Source organism: Nicotiana tabacum, chromosome 16 (genome assembly GCF_000715075.1).
Source record: "Nicotiana tabacum cultivar K326 chromosome 16, ASM71507v2, whole genome shotgun sequence".
NCBI classification, from domain to species: Eukaryota; Viridiplantae; Streptophyta; class Magnoliopsida; order Solanales; family Solanaceae; genus Nicotiana; species Nicotiana tabacum.
Genome location: NC_134095.1, coordinates 135,525,734 through 135,544,572, shown reverse-complemented (window position 1 = coordinate 135,544,572; position 18,839 = coordinate 135,525,734). Strand labels below are relative to the sequence as shown.

At 39.7% G+C, this 18,839-nt stretch overlaps 1 protein-coding gene across 1 annotated transcript; it reads left to right on the top strand.

Moving 5' to 3' along the window:
- Positions 1 to 972: 972 nt before the first annotated feature.
- On the top strand, positions 973 to 1,560 carry LOC142170423 (uncharacterized). Its single transcript, XM_075232327.1, has one exon. The coding sequence runs from the start codon at positions 973 to 975 to the stop codon at positions 1,558 to 1,560; it is 588 nt and encodes a 195-aa protein (XP_075088428.1).
- Positions 1,561 to 18,839: the final 17,279 nt, after the last annotated feature.

Below are 18,839 nucleotides of genomic sequence, written 5' to 3'. Positions count from 1 at the left end.
GACTTGTTTTGAAAACGGGACTTAGGCCATTTTCTCTCATTTTTCATTTCCTTGGTTGAGTTTGATGCTTCTTGGAGAGGGTTTTTCACATAACTATTGAAGGTAAGTAATTCCTACCCAATGCAAGTTTAATACATAGATTATGGGTAGATTTTAACCCGGTAGCGGGTATTGGCTGATCGGAGGCAGAGTCATCGGAGTTTAGCAAGGTAGTTGCCGGCGTTCGCAGCACTGCTTTTCTTTCTCTTTATTTCATTAGTCTATATTTCGTACATTTTGGACTTTTCAGTTGTATTTAGACCCTAGTAGATGCTCGTGACTTGTGATACCCCGATGCCGGGCTATATTTATTTCTGCAGTGTTCATTTAAACTCACATTATGCAATATCTGAATAATTGAAAAGGCATTAAATTGACTTATTAACATTATTGAATTGAATTTGGGAATTGTGTCGGCTGGCCTTGTCTTCACGAGAGGTGCCATCATGACTGGATCCGGTTTGGGGTTGTGACAATGTCACAGGATTTTAAAGGTACTAAAAAAGGATAACAACCTCGAATGGAAGACCGAGTATGTACAAGTACTTCAAGAACTGCAGGTGTACTTGTCATCACTACACCTGCTCTCAAAACCTGAACCTGGGGAATGCCTCCTCGTCTATCTCACCATCTCAGAAGCAACAGTAAGTGCAGTCTTGGTTCGAAAAAACAGAAGGTATGCAATCTCCAATTTATTACATCAGTAAAACATTTGTTGATGCCGAGATGAGATACCCTCATCTTGAGAAACTTGCCTTGACCGTGGTCATAGATTCGCATAAACTTAGACCTTATATTAAGTGCCACCCTATCTCGGTCATCATAACTTTTCCATTAAGAAGCATATTACACAAGCTCGCGTTGTCGGGAAGGCTGGCCAAATGGGTCATCAAGTTAAGCAAGCACTACATCACTTATCAGCCTCGCATAGCGATGAAGTCACAAGTAGCAATAAAGTCGCTAGTACTTGCCGATGTCATCATAGACTTTAGCCTAAAAGAAATGTCGGAGGCTGAAAAGGAAGCCACTCAAGCTTCTCTTCAAACAAAGGACCTTTGGGTCCTGTACACTGATGGCGTATCCAATGCATATGGGTCCAGGCTTAGACTCATACTCGAGGTCCCCACCGGTGAGATAATTGACAAATCTATAAGGTGCACGAACATGACAGACAAGGCCGAGTATGAGGCCGTAATTGCAGGATTAAGACTGGCACTCAAGTATGGATTGAAGCAATTAAAGCTTCATTGCGATTCTCAGCTCGTAGTCAACCAGGTTACTAGGACTTTTCGAATTAAAGAGAAAAGATTGCAGAAATATCAGACCGAGATTTGTAGATTGTTACCCAGTTTTGATGATTGCCAGCTCGACCAAATTCCACAAAATCCGAACACCGAAGCTGACGGACCCGCCAAGTTGGCCACCACCACAAAAAGTGTAACTCCTGGGAATAAGAGTGTGGTTCATCTCCTCTACTCGGCTTTGGACCATATCGAGGTAAAATCTATAAATCTGACTTAGGACTGGCACAATTGCATTATAAACTATTTCCAAGACGGCACCCTTCCAAATGACAAAAAGGAAGAAAAAAAGCTAATAATGCAAGTAACCATATACAACCTTCTTCACAACGACTTGTACAAGAGAACGTATGGAGGTCCCTTGGCAAAATGCTTAGGCCCAAACCAAACCCAGCGCGTCCTCAAGGAAGTCCTTGAAGGTCATTGCGACAGTCACTCCGGTAATTAAGCACTTGTCAGGTGCCTCATACGGGATGGGTATCATTTGCCCACCATGAAAAAATATGCCCTAGGATTTGTGAAGAAATGTGAGCAGTGTCAAAAATATGCTGTGGTAATTCACTAAGCAGGCGAGCGCCTCCTGTAATGACCCAACCTGTCATTTTGCTTTTTAGATCCCCGTTCCCTTAATTAAGACTCCTCGTATGGAATTTTACTATTTTATGACTTGTGCGGAAGGTTAATTCGGGTTTGGAAGGGTTTGAATTAAAATCGGAACACTTAGTTCCTTAATAGTGGCTTATAATGATTAAGATTGACTTGAGTGAACATTTTGAGTAAAAGACCTCGAAATCGGGATTTGATGTGCCAATAGGTTTGTATGATGATGTTGGACTTGGGCATATGTTCGGATTGGGTTTTGGATGACTCGGGAGCATTTCGGTGCTTAATATTGAAAGTTGGCACATTGAAGGTTTCCAAGTTCTTTAAGTTTGGTTTGGAGTAGGTTTTGGTGTTATCGAGGTCCATTTGGTATTTTGAGGCTGGGAATAGTTCCTTATGATGATTTAATACTTGCACGTAAAATATGGCATCATTCCGAGTAGTCTAAGAATGATTCGGCACATTCGGAGTAAGTTGAGGAGTTTGAAGTTCATACGTTGATTCAATTTGGTTTTGGGGTGCGATTCTTAGTTTTATTATTGTTTTACTTGTTCCGAGAGCTCGTACAGGTCCATATTATATGTATATACTTGTTGGTGCAGGGTGACGGGGTCCCGGGTGGCTCAGGTGAGTTTCGGACCACCCGGAGTTGAGTTAAAAAATTTGCTATCTGTTGTTCTAGTTTCCTGCTTCGCGAACGCGGAGAAGGCCTCACGTTCGCAATAAAGGAATTGGGCTGGGGCTATTTTATGCTATGTGTTTGCGAAAAGGAGCTCACAATCACAAAACAGTGGGCCACTGGCCTTCATATTCGTGTGAAGGGGTCCGCGTTCACGAATGGTAAGGCAAGCTGGGTGGGGAAGCGCACTGTTCGTCTTCGCATTCGTAAAGGAGCGCACGCATTCGCATAGGCCAGGCCAGGCAAGCCTCCACGTTCGAGAGGCTTTGGCCGCGTTTATGATGTTCATTTTTCTAGGCCTGGGCTGTTTGACTTCGCGAGGCCTCTTCCATGATCATGAAGAAAGAATGCTTGAGCAGAGACTTGTTTTAAAAATGAGACTTAGGCCATTTTCTCTCATTTTTCATTTCCTTGGCCGAGTTTGTTGCTTCTTGGAGAGGGTTTTTCACATAACTATTGAAGGTAAGTAATTCTTACCCAATATAAGTTTAATACATAGTTTATGGGTAGATTTTAACATGTAAAATGTGGAAATTTTAGGAGCTTTTTGAAAAACCTAAGTTTCGATAAAAATGAGATTTAATCATGAAAATGATTATGGAATTGGACAGAAACTATATATTTGTGTTCGTGAAGTTATGGGTAACATTTATTTTCAAAAATTTCCGGAATCCGAGCACGTGGGCCCGGGGGTAAATTTTAGGAATCTTCCAATTTGGGTTGCGTAATTTCTCTAATAGCTAAATTATGAACTTGTGAGTGTATATTGATTAATTTATATAATAGTTTTGAATTGTTTGGTACCAAGTTAAGGCTTTAGAGCGGATTTGTGGTCCGAAAGTGAGCTTGAGAACGAGGTAAGTCTCTTTCTTGACCATGTAAGAGGAAAATCATCCCCTTAGGTTTATTTTTGTGGTGTATTTCTTTTGTGGGGAGCTACTTGCGCATGAGGTGACGAGAGTCCTTGCGTAGCTATATTCCATGTTATGTCCGGGTAGATTTAGATCCATGCCATGCTTTAATTGTACTGTTGTGATTACTTTGCGTATTGACTATCTTGAATAGAGTTGAGACTAGGGATTTAAAGTTGTGATTATCGATGTAGGCTTCTCCTTTTGGGAAATTTGAGGATTAATATCTCTGAGAAATCCATGTCCTCTCGCATCGCAAGTACTTCCGCGAGCGAGGTAAACATCTCTATTCTAATGTGATTGGGTTCTTCGCCGTGGCAGTACGATAACATTACTCTTACGGGATTGGACCGTTTGCCTCGCAGTACGATAACATTACTCTTATGGGAGCGGGTCGTTCACCTCGGAATTATAATAGATGCATCTATGGTTTGTGCCATTCGATCCTAGGTAGTGTACACATTATTCTGGATCGGGCCGTACGACCTCGACATAAATCGTGTGTGATAATGCTTGGATTCCAATTACACTTGATAATATATTTATGACTTGAGAGGTTATAATTTATTTGTTGGCCCGAAATTGTTGGAGTTATTATGTGTTAGTTGGAGATGTTTAAATTGACTATCAGTTAAAGAATCATGTATTCACTGCTTGCTATTGTGTTATTATTATTAACATATTCCATGCCTATATAGAATTTTTGTATTTTATTTGTTGGCCCATAGTAAGTGTCTACGTAAACCCCTCGTCACTACTTCTTCGAGGTTAGACTGGATACTTACTGGGCATATGTTGTATATGTACTCACGCTACACGTCTGCACTAATCGTGCAGGACCTGAAGTTTGGTTTGGAGTATGTTTTAGGGTAATCAAGGTACAATTGGTATTCTAAGCATGGGAATAGTTCTGTATGATGATGTAAGACTTGCACGCAAAATTTGGAGTCATTCCGAGTAGTCTAAGTATGATTCGGCGCGTTTGGAGTACGTTGAGGAGTTTGAAGTTCATATGTTGATTCAAATTGGTTTTGGGGTGCGATTCTTAGTTTTGTGGTTGCTTTACATATTCCAAGAGGTCGAGAAGGTTTGTATTATATTTATAGACTTGTTGGTGCAGATGGACGGGGTCCAGGGTGGCTCGAATGAGTTTCGGACAACCTGGAGTTGAGTTCAATAATTTGCTATACGTTGTTTTGGTTTCCTTATTCGCGAACGCGGAGAAGACCTTGCGTTCACGATGAAGGAATTAGGCTATGGAGAATTTGTGCTACACGTTCGCGAGAAGGAGCTCGCCATCACAAAACTCTAGATCACTGTCCTTTGCGTTCGCGTGAAGGGGTCCGCGTTCGCAAAGAGTAAGGCAAGCTTGGTGGGGTGGCACACTGTTGGTCATCACATTCGCGAAGGAGCCCTTGCATTCGCGTAGGTAGGACAGGCATGTCTTTGTGTTCCCGAGGCTCCAGTTGCGTTCGCGATGTTCATTTTTCTGGGCCTGGGCTGCTTGCCTTCGCGATCGCGAAGAAGGAATGCCTAGGCAGAGAGGGTTTTTCACCTAGCTATTTAAGGTGAGTAATTCCTACCCAGTGTAAGTTTAATACATAGATTATGGGTAAACTTTAACATTAAAATGTAAAAAATTTAGGAGATTGTTGAAAAATCTAGGTTTCGATAATAATGGGATTTAACCACGAAAATAATTATGGAATTAGGTAGAAACTATATATTTGATTTCGTAAGGTTATGGGTAACATTATCTTCAAAACATTTTGTAATCCAGGCACATGGGACGGGGATGAATTTTAGGAATCGTCCAATTTGGGTTGGTTAATTTCTCTAATAATTAAATTATGAATTTGTGAGTGTATATTGATTAATTTTTATAATATTTGGCTAGTTTCGGATTGTTTGGCACAAAGTTGAGGTTTTACAGCGCATTTGTGGACCGGAAGTGAGCTTGAGAATGAGGTAAGTCTCTTGCCTAACCTTGTAAGAGGGAACTCCTCCCTTTAGGTGTATTTTTGTGGTGTATTTCTTGTGTTGGAAGCTACGTACGCACAAGGTGAAGAGAGTTATAACTGGGTACAAGTTGTTTATGTACTCACGCTACACGTCTACAGTAATCATGCAGGATATGAGGCAGGTGCATCTGGCAGTCATTCAAGCGTGCATCCCCGTTATCGCGAGGCATAGTGGTGAGCTGCTCTCTGAGTCTGTTCTGTAGCACCCGCAGTCTCTCTTTTGTATTTACTTTGTGTCTGTCTTATTTCAGACAGTAGCATAGGTGTTTTGTATATTCTACTAGTTTCTCATACACTTGCGATACCAGGTCTTGGGAACATGCTAGTAGGCACTTTATGGTTTTGATAATTTATTTCACCGTATTTACTCTTTCATTGGTTCGGGTTTTATGTTACTATAATTTTCCACTTCTCATTTATTTAATAAATAAAAATCAACTACTTTGAAATTATTAAAAAGAATAAATACATCGCTAGTTCACCATTGGCTTGCCTAGCGACACGTTGGGTGCCATCACGGCCTATAGGGAAAATTGGATCGTGACAACATGGTATCAGAGCACTATGTTCATGTAGGTCTCCCAAGTTATGTGAAGGCCTAATAGAGTCTTGTCGATCGGTGCGGAGGCTTCCGTACTTATCTTCGAGAGGCTATAAGGTGGATGGAAGCAGGAGCATTTGCCCAAGTGCATGAACAAGAGGTAATCCCCTTCATATGAAAAAACATCATCTGCCAATTTGGCTTACCTAAAGAGATAAGCTGCGACAAAGAGCCCCAGTTCACAGGAGGAAAAACCACTGAGTTCTTTGAAAAATGATACATTAAGAGGATACTTTCAACTCCTTATCACCCAACCGGCAACGGGCAAGTGGAATCCTCTAATAAGTCTATTTCTCTAAATGGGTGGAAGCAGGAGCATTCATCCAAGTGCATGAACAAGAGGTAATCACCTTCATATAAAAAAACATCATCTACCGATTTGACTTACCCAAAGAGATAAGCTGCGACAACGAGCCCAAGTTCACAGGAAGAAAAACCATCGAGTTCTTTGAAAAATGGTACATTAAGAGGATACTTTCAACTCCTTATCACCTAACTGGAAACGGGCAAGTGGAATCCTCCAATAAGTCTATACTAAACATCATGAAAAAGAAACTCGAAGAAGCTAAGGGACTGTGGCCTGAAATACTCCCAGAAGTATTATGAGCGCACAGAACCATCTCGAAGACGAGCACATGAGAGACACCTTATTCCCTAGTAGGGGTGTCAAATGGGCGGGTTGGGTCAATTTTGGGCGGGTTAAAATGGGTTGAGTCAATAATTGAGCGGGTCAAATGACCGTCCAAAAGTTACTTGGGCTAAGATTGGTTGGGTCAAGATGGGTTAAAATTCGGGTCATAACCCAACCCGCCCAACTCTTATTAAACTTTAATTAATATGTGTTATTTTCTTATAAATTGTATAATTACTAAATAAGGCTTTTTGCTTTTGTTATGGTCATATTTAAAATATTAAACAAAAAATAAAATTATTTCTAAGATATTTTGACAAACTTGTTCATGGATCAATTTGGGCTAAAAATTAGCCCAACTTTAATTGGGTTGAGATGGGTTGGATCAAGATGGGCTAAGTTCAATAAATGGGCGGGTCAATAACCAACCCAACCTTGGGCGGGTTGGGCGGGTCATTTGGGCTTGGGCCAAATTTGACAGCCCTATTCCCTAGTCTACGAAACAGAAGCAGTTATACTAGTCGAGGTCGGAGAACCCAGCCTGAGGTACCCCCGTGAAAGTGGCTCTAGCAATGATGAGAGTATGAGGTGTTGATTTACTGGAGTAGTTCTTGTTTGGATATTAATGTTTCGAATTTAATTGTGATTTAGATTGTCAAACAAAGATTAAGCTAAGAAGTGAAAGTTGTTGTTCATGGGCTGATTTGACAAATTGGGCAATTGAGCTGGGTATTAAAACAAAAGGTGATTTAAGCCTAAAAATGCTATTATTTTGCTTTCATTAATTGTACGATAGGAGCATGACTTGTCCAACTACACACGGGTAGGAAAGCCTTAGGATTTTTGTTAGTTTTGAGGCGAGAGGTCGTTGACACTAGGGTTGTAGACCCACCAAAGGAGTTTGTGGAGTCGGAGTCTGAATTGAAAGAGGAGGTCCAAAGGTTGAAACAACAGATGCCAAAAATATATCAGTCTTGGATTAGGGGCATCCTCCGCCGTCATTCCCTGCTAACTATACTGAAAACCCTGCAACTATCCCACCACTATCACTAGCCTAGGTTCCCACTGTTGTTGATATCTCGCCACAACCTTTTCACACTCCAACCCTCAAAAGCACATCATATCCCGCTCCTTTGACCACTCGTGTTTTTGAAGCTCATCCACTAGCTACTCTTCCTCGATCCTCCAGCGAGACTATGTTCCAAGCTCCAGATGTCCAACACTATGCTCCATAACCAAAACTTGAACTGTATTCCCTAGTTCTCCAGGTGGGTGCCTAATTGCCAAAACTTGAATTGTACTCCCTTGTTCTCCAGGTGGGCGCCTGATTGCCAAAACATGAACTGTATTCCCTTGTTCTCCAGGTGGGCGCCTGATTGCCAAAACTTTAACTGTATTCCCTTGTTCTCTAGGTGGGCTCCTGATCACCAAAACATGAACTGTATTCCCTTATTCTCCAAGTGGGCGCCTGTATTCCCTTGTTCTCCAGGTGGGTGCCTGATTGGCAAAACTTGAACTGTATTCCCTTATTCTCCAGGTGGGTGCTTGATTTCCAAAACATGAACTGTATTCCCTTGTTCTCCAGGTGGGCACCTGATTGCCAAAACATGAACTAAATTCCCTTGTTCTCCAAGTGGGCGCCTGATGGCCAAAAACTTGAACTTTATTCCCTTGTTCTCCAGGTGGGCACCTAATTGCCAAAACTTGAATTGTATTCCCTTGTTCTCCAAGTGGGTGCCTGATTGCCAAAACTTGAACTGTATTCCCTTGTTCTCCAAGTGGGCGCCTGCAATCAAAACAACAAAACAAACAAAATTTTCTGCCCAGTTTGCACTAGGAAGATTTGTGAGTTCTTAGCAAAACTGTAAATAACCTATGATATTGATGCAATGATGAGAGTAAAACTAAAGACTTGATTAGGATGTACATCTCCTGTGAATCAAACCAAGAATATTTGACTAGCAAATGCGTCTGCTAAGAATAGAATCTGAATGACCCAGACTAGGAAGTGCGTCTCCTAGATTTAAGATTGAGCTTGCGAAAAACTATAAACTAAGCTTGACTAAAGTAAAAGCTGACCCTATTCTCTAGGCGGGACCCCTGATTTCAATAAAACTAAAGATTAATAACTTTAAGAAAACTAAACATCTATCCCAGGAGAAAATTCATCAGACTAGGTCTTCTATCTTAGGAGAAAAATTCATCAGACTAAGATTTCGATCATAGGAGAAAATTCATCAGACTAGGTCTCTTATCTTAGGAGAAAGATTCATCAGACTAAGATTTTGATCCTGGGAGAAAATTCATCAGACTAGGTCTTCTATCTTAGGTAAAAAATTCATTAAACTATGATTGCGATCGTAGGAGAAAATTCATCAGACTGAGTTTCTTATCTTAGGAGAAAGATTCATTAGACTAAGATTTTGATCCTAGGAGAAAATTCATCAGACTAGGTCTCTTTTTTTTTTTTTGGTATCTTAGGTGAAAGAGTCATCAGACTAAGATTTCTATCCTAGGAGAAAGTTCATCAGACTAGGTCTTCTATCTTAGGAGAAAAATTCATCAGACTAAGATTTCGATCCTAGGAGAAAATTCATCAGACTAGGTTTTCTATCTTAGGAGAAAAATTTATCAGACTAAGATTTTGATCCTAGGAGAAAGTTCATCAGACTAGGTCCCGTTTTGTTATCTTAGGAGAAAGATTCATCAGACTAAGATTTCTATCCTAGGAGAAAATTCATCAGACTAGGTATTTATTCTTTTTTTGTTATCTTAGGAGAAAGATTCATCAGACTAGGGCTTTTTATCTTAGGAAAAATATTCATCAAACTAAGATTTGATCCTAGGAAAAAATTCATCAGACTAGGTCCCTTTTTTTGTTATCTTAGCAGAAAGATTCATCAGACTAAGATTTCTATCCTAGGAGAAAATTCATCAGACTAGGTTGTCTATCTTAGGAGAAAAATTAATCAGACTAAGATTTCTATTGGGAGGAAAACCCATCAGACTAGGACTTTTTATACTAGGAGAAAAAATGTGAAGAGCAATAGCAACATTTTATGCACACTAGCAAGACAAGTAAGGGAAAAGATTTGAGAAACTTCCCTTTGTCGATTCTTCTCTTCTTCTTCGTCTTCTTTTTCTTTCTTTTCTTTTCTTGTTTTTCTTGTTTTTGAACCCACTTGCTTGCACTGCTTTGTTCATGTTTCAAACAAATAAAACTTGTGAGTTTAAATGTGGTGGTTAGTTTGTGGCCTTGACCTTGAGGGTTGCTGCTTTTACACTTGCCAAGATAACTTTGATTTCAACTTGGACGACCTTGACTGTTATCGACTACCCATTTTCATTCAACCCTTATCACAGAAAACACCTCTGCTCCATTCGATCCCAGTATCCTCTATCTGTTGCATTTTGCTTATGAATTGACATTTATCGAACCATTGCATTTCACATGAATCCCAAAGCATGTTGATTGTTACCGACTCAATATGCATACCACTTTTCCCTGACTTATGCCACTTTGATGTGCTAGCCAAATTCGTTTTGTGCAATTGGAAAGTTGGTAGCAAGTTTTGAAGTCATTTCTCAGTTGTTCTGATAAAACAGACTCAAGAAGGGACTCAAACAAAACAAGAGGAACAAAATAAGGGACAAGGGAAAGAGATGATACCTAATAATAAAATGACAAAGTAGAAACTTATCAGATGTGGATACCAACACTATGCTCAAAAATTACACGTCTACATGAGGCAAGATCTCGACAATGTCGACGAGCAAAGAGATATGGCGTACATAAGGAAGGTAGCCCAGAAACAACAAGGAAATATAACAAAAAGGCAAAGGTCTGATTGCTCAAGATCGGGGACTACGTACTCAAAGACAAAACCTAAGCAAACACGGATCCATGAGAAGGCAAGTTGGGAACCAACTGGGATGGGCCATACAAAATTATAGGCAAAGCGAACAAGGGTTTATTCCAACTAGAAACCATGGAAGTAAAACCCCTGTCGAACAATTGGAATATCAGCCACCTCAAGTACTTCAACTTCTAAAAAACAAGAAATGCCCTATAAGTCGTACTCTTTTTTCCCTCATTTGAGCTTTGTCCTAATAGGGTTTTCTCAAGGAGGTTTTCAATGAAGCAATGAGTGGGACACTTCGAGTTGAATTATACGAGAGTAGACATATTTTTTATTGCCCAACTCCTTAAGATTCTCCAAGTCAAACTATAAAGGGACTAGATATACTGGGACTGTGACTGGAACGCTAGCCAACACCCAAAACTGGTAAGTTTCTCCAAATATTTCCCAAGGGAAAAATAATGTAATCAGAGAAACAACATCAAAGTAATAGAAATTCACATTTATATAAACTTCTCTAATGAACGTATAAGTTCGACCAAGCTCAAAGAGCACCTATCGGCTCTCGGTCGTGACTTAATGAAAAGTTTTGTTCGACCAAGCCCGAAAAATACCTATCGGCCTCGGCCACGACTTAATGAATGGTTACCTCAAACAATACCTATCAGCCCTCGGCCATGACTTAATGAGTGGTTAAGTTAGACCAAGTTCGAACAATACCAATCGGATCTCGACAACAAACTCAATAAATGGTTAAGCTCGAACAACAACTATCGGCCCCCAGCCTCACTCAACTTAAAGTTGCGTTCGATCAAATCGAAAAACACCTATCGACCCTTGGCCACATCTCAACTAAGAAACATACTCGACTTGTTTAAAAGGGCCAATACAGCTATTCGGCCCAAAGGCTACGACCACGATAACAACAAAAAGAATAAAGAAGGAAAATATGCAAATACAAAAGTAAAATATGCAAGTACATAAATAAAATGTAGGAATATGATGAGCGCAACACAACACAAAATTACTGCTTGCTAGTCAAAGATAGTATAATTTACTTATCATCTCCACATGGATTGGATTTAAACAGTGTTCGAATAATCTTTAGTTGATTACTATCTAGGAAAAATAACACTTGATTTGATGATTATTAACTACGATTAACTACTAAAAATTAAGCAATTAACAATTGATCACAAAAGATAACAGATGAGCAACCAAGAAATATCAATGAGAGAAATAAGGGTAATTGACTAGACATGTGCAGAATAATTTACTCGTGATCTAATTCTTGAGTTAGTTCACTCTATAATACTGTTGATTCTCACAAATTCAACAGATAATTAGATTATGCTTGAAGTTAATATTCCTCTTTTGATTAAACGTTAATTTCAGTAATTAATCCAACTGAAGCACGATAAACAATTACAACGAATAAAATGATGGTTATGGTCAAAAGGGTAACTTCTCATGAGTATTTCCCAATTTCCTTCTTTGATTAACAATTCAAGAGGCTCTTTCGATTACCTATTTGAATCGTGGATTTGAACTAGAGCATAAGATGTAAAGAAATTCAATATCAAGTTGCTCTTTCTATTAAGAAAAATAAGAAATAACTTCACAATATGAATTAAAACTCCATCAATTAGTTCCAACAATTATTATGAATCGAATCCCTAATCAAGCTATCAAAACACCGTATCTGTCAACATCCTAATGGAAATTACCCCATAACAATGGAGAAAGTCATCTCAATAAGGTTTAAAAACATAGGAAGCATTAATGCTAATGATTTGATACAAACTCTCGTATTTCACCGATTGTCGGTTGAAATCTTGATGAATCCTTGTGTCTTCTTGCCTTAGTTTATCCTCAAATCTTTCATAGGTTAGCAGTCCCTTCAAAAATGTATTTTCGGTGTTTTTATACCGTGTAGAAGTGGGCCGAACGAAACTACCTGTTCCAATCCAAAACAGGAATTACTCTAACCAAAATGCATAGACGCGGCGCCCTCTATGCGATGCGCCTGTGGAATTTATCAAGGGCTTGACTTTTGTTAGTCAGGAAGGAATTTCATTGCCACGCGGTGCCTCGTGGCAGCCCATGCAAAGTGGCAGTGTAGTTTTTCCAGAGTAAATTGTTTAACTTGGCCCTCGACCCCCGAGTGTGATCCCGACTTAATTTCATGGACTTTTACTCAGGCTTCAAATCTTACACTTGTTTTATTTAGCTCCAATTCATCTTTTTAGCTTAATCAACTATTGAAAGGCATAAAACACATAATAAGTATAATTCATTATCATTTGTGCTTAAACACACGTAAAATCTATTAATAAGAGTGTAAACTACAACTAAAACACGGGTTTATAGCCTACCATCAATAGCCCATACTTAAACCTGTGAGAACCCGACCGGTCGTTTTCAGCATTTGCATTCTGTTCAGCTATTTGAAGTCTTGCGTAGCTTCATATAATTCATATTGACTTATGTGAATCATCGGTTTTGGTTTTCAGGTGATCCAAAGTTGATTTTGAAGAATGATTCTCAACTGGGAAGCTCTAAGTTGGAAGAGTTGATTCTAAGTTGGAAGAGTTGATTCTAAGTTGGAAGAGTTGATTAAGTTTGACTTTTTGTGTATTTAACCCCGGATCGGAGTTTTGATGGTTCCGTTAGGTCTGGATGGAGACTTTGGACTTGGGCGTATGCCCAGATTTGCATTTGTATATTTCTTTAAGGTTTTGGCGTTAATTAGCGAAAGTTGGGAATTTGGAGTTTTGGAATGTTCCTAAGTTTTATCGAAAGCTGTCTTTGATGATATCGGGTTTGCATTTTAGTTTTAAAAGTTGGAGTAGCTTCGTTATGTCATTTGGAACCTGTGTGCAAAATTTGAGGTTATTCCGAGTTTATTTGGTATGGTTCAACACGAGATTTGGAGGTTCAAAATTCAAAAGTTCATTAAGTTCGATTCGAGGTGTGATTCGTGGTTTTGATGTTGTTATGCGTGATTTGAGGTCTTGAGTAGGTCCGTGTTATGTGTTGGGACATGTTGGTATGTTCGGACAGGGTCCCGGGAGGCTCGGGGGAGTTTCGGGTTGATTTCAAACCCTTTTCCTCATGTTTGGCATAGCTGATTCTCTGCTAGTTCTGGTGTTTCAGGCATTCTTCCCGAAAGCAAAATACGTTTTGCATTGTGTTGTAGATCATGTCTTTGTCACAGTTCTGCATTGTGTATAGAAGTGCATTGTGTGGGGCTTCATATGGTTTTTGTTGAGACTTGTTAGTTGGGCTGCTTGTATTGGCTGATATGAGGTTTCTAGACCTGAGATTTGCACTATTGTATTGGGAAAAGGAATGTTTGGAAGAATGGTACCATATTTTCGCGAAGGATTTGGGCAATGGCCCTCGCCAGACGAGTGAGCTTCTTGGATTATTGATTAGATGAGTGGTTAAGAGATTCTGTGTGTTTCCTTCATTATCGGCGGTGTACGAAGGTTTTGAGCGAGGTTTTATTTGATATGCGATTTACTTCCTGTACCAAATTTGCTCTTGGGCAGCTATAGTGGTCAGTAATTATCGTTGTGAGTATCTGAGTGATGTGGTGCATCACGTGATTACATCTTAGGTCATGGTTATGGCTTCGCACAACCTGTTCAGACTTATATAGCATGTAGATGTAAGATTCGGGTCTTGTGATGAATTTCGGATGTTGGAGATTGGGTTTTATGGTTTACGGACCAAGGTTAAAGTAAGGATCTTCAATTATGTTGTGTTTTCAGGTTTATATGAATTGGGGTGATTTGAGATCACCCCCGGGTATGTGCATGGTAAGGTTTACACCATGATTTGATGACCTTGGAACGACTCTTGGCACGTTCGAGGACGAACGTATGTTTAAGTGGAGGAGGATGTGACGACCCAACCGGTAGTTTTTAGCATTTGCATTCCGTTCAACTTTTTGAAGTCTTGAGTAGCTTTGATTCATTTTAACTTGTGTGAATTGTCCGTTTTGGTTTTCAGGTGATTCAGAGTTGATTTCGAAGAATGATCTCAACTGGGAAGCTCTAAGTTAGAAGAGTTGACTAAGTTTGAGTTTTTGTGTATTTGACCCAAGATCGGAGTTTTGTTGGTTCCGTTAGGTCTGGATGGAGACTTTGGACTTGGGCGTATGTCAGTATTTGCATTTGGATGTTTCTTGAAAGTTTTGGGGTTAATTGACCAAAGTTGGCAATTTGGAGTTTTGGAATGTTCCTAAGTTTTACCGGAAATTGACTTTGATGTTATCGGGTTCGGATTTTGCTTCCCGGAGTTAGAGTAGCCTCCTTTTGTCATTTGGAACTTGTGTGAAAAATTTGAGGTTATTCCGAGCTGATATGATATGGTTCGACACGAGATTTGGAAGTTGCAAGTTCAAAAGTTTATTATGTTCGATTCTAGGTGAGCTTCGTGGTTTTGATATTGTTATGCGTGATTTGAGGTCTTGAGTCGGTCTATATTATGTGTTTGGACATGTTGGTATGTTCGGATAGGGTCTCGAGGGGCTCGGGGGAGTTTTGGGTTGATTTCATACACTGTTCCTCATATTTGGCCTAGCTGATTCTCTGTTGGTTCAGTGTTTCAAGCATTGTTCGTGATCGCGAAGGAATAAACGCGATCGCGTAGAGTATTGAGAGCTTCTGGTTATTTAATCATCGCATTCGCGAGAGGCAGACCGCGTGCACGGAAGGTTGGGGGTTGGTACATCGCATTCACATGTGAGTTTTGCGATTGCGGAACAGTTGGGAGCTGGGGACTTCCTTCTTTGTGTTGGAATGATTATGGGTGCGTTCGCGTAGTGTTGATGCCTGTGTTCATTGCATTCGCGAGGGTACAACCGCGATCGCGTAGAGGACCACTGGACAGAGAACATAAGCACTCTATTTTAGATATTTGTTTACTACTTAGCATATTTGTTTCATTGTACTCTATTTCATTATGTTCTAGTATTGTTCTATTGCTAGTCTTCTGCACATGTTATATCAGCGAGTATCTGTTAACTAAAAATCATTGTCGCTGCTTCATCGAGGTTAGTCAAGATACTTACTAAGTATATGGGATCGGTATTACTCATACTACACTTCTGCACCTTGCGTGTAGATTTTGGAGTGGAGCCGCAGGTGATGACGAGGGCTGACTCCGAAGATGTCTGTGCCTTCCGGGTGTGGCTACCACTTTCCCTTGGGTAGTTCTCGAGTTGAATTCTATTTAAGTTCATTTTAAATAGAAGTTGTATTTATTTCATTATCCGTTTTTGCAATAATCCGGTCTTAGTAGCTCATGTCTTGTACTATCAGTCCTTGGAATGTTGTATGAATATCCAATAAAAATATCATTTGTTGATCACCTTTATTTTAATAGAATCGTGATAACTGTTAATGTTGACCTAACGAGTTGGGTTAGATGCCATCATGACTTGTAGATTTTGGGTCGTAATAAGACCATTCCTCGTCCTCGAGCAATCAAACTACACTTCACGTAGGGACGACCTTTTCATCAAACAACCTCCCTAACACCTCATGCCAAGAATATTTAAGATAAACTAAGCATCATATCATAACATCCTAGCCTCAAGACTCGACTCAAAAGCACCACACATTTTTCTCAACCTGCTCACTTACTCTAACACAGAGGTCAAAGACTTTACCTTACCTTCGCAAATCATGTGCCCTCACACAAACAATAGAGAGTGGTTCCATGTATAATAAAGCTCGAGAACAATTAGGAGCTTAATATAAAAAGAATTCACTCACTCTCATTACTAAAATTCATATGCCACAGAAGACGTACCATAGGCTTGCCCGCAGTTCCATAACAGTTAGGAACTCAAGATAAATCTGAGAACTAAAATTCTTGTGCCATAGAAGACGTACCATAGGCTTGCCCGTGGTCTAATACTCTACTAATCGAGCTCATTCAGTTAAAGATTAAGTAGAACTTTATTTTGGTTGTAATGTAGGTTGCGGGACGGATAGGATACATTTGGATATAGTGGCTAAACCTCCCTAAGCACTTTAATACATTCACTTTCACAAATTCAAACCCTACACTTATGTTGAACCAACCCCAACCTTCACATCATATTAAAACCAAGCTCCCAATTTTATTAAGCACAGACAATGCAAGATTTACCACTACCAAGGAATAATTTTTCTTTATAATATATACAACATCAACCTTTTTTTTCTCTTTTTTTTTCTAAGTTCTAAAGTTCTTTTCTCTTATTTTTTTCCAGGGTCCTACAAGTGACTCTCACAATTTTTCAAACAACACACATTTCTCCATTTCTATAGTTCCACTTAAAAATCCAGTCATACATCCACTTAGCTTTTAACAAACTCATAAATATATCAAGTGCTCAAGAGAGGTAAAAGGTTCATACAAATAGTCAATTCAAACAAAAGACTCAGGCTTGTAGTGTGGTTGTCAAAGAAAATAGGATTACAGGCTCAAACTGGCTAACTAGGATACACAACAATTAGGCGGGTCACAGACATATAATTGGCTAAACAAAGAAATGCCTATATCACTTCCTATAATGAACAAGACTATTATTTTACTTTGCAAACACATGGGGAAAGTTATTGACATCAACTAACATGCATAAAATATCAACACAAACCTCACTCATACATTGGCATAGAACTCACTTAGGATCGGATCTATCACGACTCTCCAGTCAAAGTAGTTAAGCAAAGTCACAATTAGCCAAACACTTATCTATGAGTCAAGAACTAAGCTTAGGCGTCACAACTAAGGCATTCACCACTCTCAAGGCATATGCAGTCAAGGAAAGTTATTTCAAATTAGCACTATGGCTCGAGATTCTTTATTCCTATAAAACTAAAATAAAAACTAACTACACCTGATTTATATAAAAGCCCTTGAAAAAGAACCGCGGCAAAGAGAAAACCCAAGAGATAATTATTACACAACCTAATAAAGGAAAATAATTTTTTTTAAAAGGAAAATTTTTTGGATTTTCAATTTTTTTTTTTTTTGATTTTTTTTCTTTTTCTCGTTCGACTTCAAATCCCTCAAGAAACGAGTCGATGAAATCCATCGTCGGGAAGAGTTGAAACTAAACAATTAATTACTAATTATTACAAGCCGATAGAATTGTGAGTTATAATTTATAGACCATATTGTCTAAGAAAGCAAAAAACAAATCAAACAAAGCCAATTAGCAAATAGAAAACAATACAAGTACAAGCAAATAGGAGCACCCCTACCCTATACTTAAGATATTGCATTGTCCCCAATGCAAAACAGTAAAACAAGAAAGAAAAGGTGACTCCCTGAGGCCCTTGTACTAATCATCAACACCTTTGAAGGTGCGCAAATACTCCTCATCATCGGAGGGAACGGAGTTCATGTCCTCATCCGATGGCAGGTGTCCTCCCTATGCCAAGCCCAACCACTACTGAGTGACAACAGAAAGGGGGTGGTCCTGGTGCAGCTCCCCCAAGTCAGTCTCTTCCTGATCAGAGCGAAGGCGCAAATTAGCAAACAACAGCTGCAGTGTCTCCTCTACACGGAGCAGCCTCTGGTCTGAAGTAACAGCAGCATGAGGATCTATCCCCATCGTGATATCAAAGGACTTGGTAGGATATGGCACTGGGATGGTCCGGTCATAATGAAACCCCTCCTCTACGTTCTACGCCAGTAACAATCAAGCGATCATACTCAGGTAGTATAGGCAGGGCCCCAAATGGCTGCACTCTCACCATGTGCTCCAGTATGATTTTTCTGAGAGCAAACCGCATCCTTGTCAAAAAGGCATAGATCAAACACACTTTTAGCTGTGAGACATCACTGTCACTTTAGGGAGCCATGATTTTGGCATTGATTAGCTGCAAAATAACCCAAGCCATACGCTTGAATGTGCCCTTCTTCATGTCCCCTTGCAACTGATTAACATTCCGCGTCCATGCGGCAGAAGAGTCAGCTCTACATAGCTGTCGGTGGATATCAGGATAGTCTGGCCAATGGAGAAACCTCTGAAAGAGCTTATGGGAGTGCTCTGTGAAAACAAAAATCTAATTGATCACTTGGGAGGAGAAGGAAATCACCTTACCTCGTACCCGCACCTCGTACACAACATCCAGGCTGGCCTTAGGTTGCCAAGCATAAAACCCCTTTACCAAGTTCACATTCACC

What these genes read in the sequence shown, in the direction of transcription:
- LOC142170423 (XM_075232327.1), top strand. Translation starts at nt 973, where the DNA reads ATGAAGTCACAAGTAGCAATAAAGTCGCTAGTACTTGCCGATGTCATC.